The sequence below is a fragment of the Stegastes partitus genome, unplaced genomic scaffold (genome assembly GCF_000690725.1).
Source record: "Stegastes partitus isolate 25-593 unplaced genomic scaffold, Stegastes_partitus-1.0.2 Scaffold1373, whole genome shotgun sequence".
NCBI lineage: Eukaryota > Metazoa > Chordata > Actinopteri > Pomacentridae > Stegastes > Stegastes partitus.
Window position 1 is genome coordinate 57,879 of NW_007579104.1, and position 3,694 is coordinate 61,572.

The 3,694-nt window shown below is 41.2% G+C and overlaps 1 protein-coding gene across 1 annotated transcript in view; it reads right to left on the reverse strand.

Annotated features, from left to right (window-relative positions):
• Positions 1–460: 460 nt before the first annotated feature.
• Positions 461–3,694, reverse strand: part of ccm2l (CCM2 like scaffold protein) — a 20,432-nt gene continuing 17,198 nt past the window's right edge. Inside the window, exons 6-10 of the mRNA XM_008299038.1 lie at positions 3,610–3,673; positions 3,240–3,396; positions 2,605–2,743; positions 1,554–1,701; positions 461–883 (exon numbers count right to left, since the gene is read on the reverse strand). Of these exons, the coding sequence (XP_008297260.1) occupies positions 748–883; positions 1,554–1,701; positions 2,605–2,743; positions 3,240–3,396; positions 3,610–3,673 (644 nt within the window). The 3' untranslated portion in view covers positions 461–747. The remainder of the gene's footprint in view (positions 884–1,553; positions 1,702–2,604; positions 2,744–3,239; positions 3,397–3,609; positions 3,674–3,694) is intronic.

The window sequence follows — 3,694 nt, forward strand, 5'->3', positions numbered from 1 at the left end:
CAAAAAATAAATACAAAATATTTTATATTTATTTAAAAGACAAAATATGTTTGTTAAAGATTAAGAAATACAGTGTTTTTGTTTTATTTTCAGAGATTTTTCCCCTTTTTTCTAACTTAAAGATAACAAAAATCAGAACAAACAAAAAACGTAAAAACAGGCTGAAGCTCTTCATAATGTCCACATCAAGGAGTCCACAAGTAATATTTTCTGAACGCTGCGTCGCTGCACGTCTCAACAACACAGAACAAAACATTTGTGTTATTTTTTTAATTCTAATAAAAAATTAAGAAAGGAAAAAATATATATTCTTAAAAAAAATACACATTACTTTGGTCGAAGTTTTAAAATTGACTGAGCTGGTTTGACAAAAATAAAAATATTTGTAGATTCATCAGCAGGTTCAGAACAGAATCAGCTGTTCAAGCTAATAAATTATAACTCAGTGTGTCGACTACCGTTTAATATTCCTTCTGTTTTTCTTTATTTTTTTGCACTTTTTAAACACATTGAAGCATTCTGACAAAGTTAAATCTGTAATATTTGATGCTGATTTACTGTTTGTGACTAAAACGAGCTCTGGTCTCAGGTTTCTACTTAAATCTGACGTGTTCTCGGCTCATCTTTCTGCAGTTTCCTGTGATTCAGTGTGGGTTGTTTCTGTGTGTTAATGACGAGACCGTGAGCTGAGTGTTGGCGCTGCGCTGCTCAGAGGCACTCGGGCAGGACGCCGGCGCTCTGAGCCCGTCAGAGGTAGTAGTCCTCCTCCTCGATGTCTCCGTGGGTGTCCTGGAAGCCCAGCGCCTGGATGTCGTGGGTGATGTCGGTGATCCGTCGGTTGAACTCCTGAGACCCAGAAGCCTGAGAGCAGCCGTCGTAGCTGCTGGGAGAGAAGACGGAGAGTTCGTTACACGTCACTTCTGGACATGATGAGGACGGAAACGTGTCGTCGAACTACCTCGACTGAAACCAGAGTCGTTTTTTCACAAGATCATTTTTTCACAACAAATTCCAACAAATAAAACACAAAAGAAGAGATTTAAAAAGTCTTAAAAACGTAGATTTATTTGGTATTTTATTAAATTTAACCGTTTCCCTGTATTGTACTTGGTTATTTATGTTTATTTATTCTAGATTTATTGATATTATACGTTTAATTTCATATTTATTAGTTGGTTGTGAGGACCTAGTAATATTTCCTCCTCTCTATTTATGCACTTCTGTTTATGCATAATAAATAAATGCATTAAGAGATCATTGACTCATTTCATTTCAATAAAACAGAAGATATTTAATATAAATCACTCATTAACAGTAAAATACTGCAAAATAATGATATAAAGTCATTCCTAAACAGTCCGTTCTATGCTCATTTACAGGTTTATCATTTTATTCTGGATCAATATTTCACTATTATTTTACTAGAATATGTTCACACGCTTTAAAAAGCACATTATTATTATTTTATGTTTTCCTCCACTGGTGCAGCATCTGTTAACTTTGGACCCTAAGACCAACAGAACCTCACAGAACCCGGCCCGGCGCCTACGTACCCTCTCATGGCCGTGGCCGACGTGCTGCTCATGCTGCGCTTGATTCGTCCGAAGCTGTCGGTCAGAATCCCGCCTTCTCGGATCCCGATGCTCTCCAGGAAACCCTCGAAGGCGCCGACGTCTTTGTCCGGGATGAACGGACGCATTCCTGAGACACCAAGGACAAAAAAAACAAAACACCTGGAACATTTAACATCTGTGTTCGGATGAGAAAGAACAGAAATAAAATAATTACAAGACCACCAACGTTTCAACATGTTTTTGCTACAATCTGAGCAACTCATAAATTAGATTATAAAATCCAACATATGTCAGTTTTGACTCTTCTGGTGACACTTTGAATGATTTACTATATTATACTGAACACTTTAAAGTTACTGAAGAACTCCTCTGCAATAAAAAATTAATATAAAAAAATAAAATAACTGTGGGACAATAACCACGTGATTAAAAACAGTAATTTTCTGTAATTAAAATTTAAATTATAGACTTAAATTTACATAAATTCATGCGTATCTTTGACTTTTCTGTCTACTAAAGGACATTTTTAGGTGTAAAAACAATTTAATTAGCCACCAGATATAGATATTAATCCTATATACTGATTGAAACACATTAATTCAACATATTTGTTCTATAATTATATGAAATATCTCTAAATTAACAAACAAATCTGAGTAAAAGTGTAGTAGACCTGTCACGTCTTCTGTCTGCTGATTGTCACTAATTGTGTGAAAACTGAAAGTGATGTTTGAAAGTTTTGTGGATGTTATTGTGAATCAGAAACGAGAGTGTTGGTTCCAGGCTCCTGTGGTTTCTAAAAGCTGCATCATGGTGACTGAACAGCAGCTCAGTCAGAAGCAGGAAGTCGTGGTTCAGTCAGAACCTGAAGCCACTCGAGCAGTAAACTCGTCTCACTCGTCCACACACAGCCTCTCAGTCACGTTCTTCCTCTGCAGCGTCGCCGCCACCAGTCAGAACAACCGGGTCGCGGTTCGCCTCAGAGTTTCAGTGGGTTCATGAACGCTCTGCTTCCACGTTCTGTTCTCACCCAGCAGCAGGAACTTGCGGTCGTCGCCGTACAGCTGCAGCAGCTCCGAGCAGAAGTGGTCGATGTTGGATCCCAGCCGGTACTCTCTGAGCAGAACCGCAAAGTGCTGCAGCTCCGCCGGACCCAGCTTGTTACGCAGCTACACACACAGACACACACAGACACACACAAAGACACACACAAACAGAGACAAAGAGGTCACACAACCGCACCGACCACGTTTCTTCTTCGCTGGTTTCATGCAGACCTTTGCTCGCTAACGCTGCCGACAATCACAACACTTCAGTGAGCTGTGCTTTCCGGGCCTTCGTCGTGTCTGAAGAACTTTCTTTCTTTTCTTTACATCAGTCCACAACTTGTCCCTTCAGTCACTAACCAGACAGCCTCACACAGTCATGGACCATCCTGGAGAAGTTCTGACTGCTCCTCACTACTGCTCTACTGCAGAGGAAACACTTCTGGTTTAACTTTAAACCAAGAAGAACCAAAATAAGAGCAACATGAAGCGATGGCGTCCACTGGTGGAACATCTGCTGGAATATCTCTCAGAAAGTCTGTTGAATCCAACTTTAATCCTCTTGGTTCTACAGAAACATGCTCACAGGACTCTAATGTGCTCCTCTTTGCAGACTCACTGTGATCATGTACTCCTGCATCAGCAGCAGCGCCGGGTTGCTGTCGCCTCCGTCGCTCACCGACGCCAAGCTGCGACGAGAGTCCTGCAGCGACAGCGACGAGCTCTCGCTGTACGTCTCGCTGTAGTAGAGCTCGAAGGCCTCCTGGGAGCCGTCGCTGACACAGAAACAGAGGAAACAATAAGACACCACATCACAGTGAACAGAAACGCATCCAATAACCAGAGAGGAAGGTGAAAACATTCTGGTATGAAATCGTCTGTTTCTGTTTAATGTGAAGATGTTGATGATGTTGTCGAAGCTTCCAACTCAACCTGAATGAATCAAAGCTGTGAAACGAGGCGGTTGTTGTGGGTGAAGCGTGACTCACTAGGAGCTGCAGCAGCTGAACTCGGGGTCGTAGCTGTAGGACATGTCGCTCAGACAGCTGTCACCTGCACACAGACACACAGTTT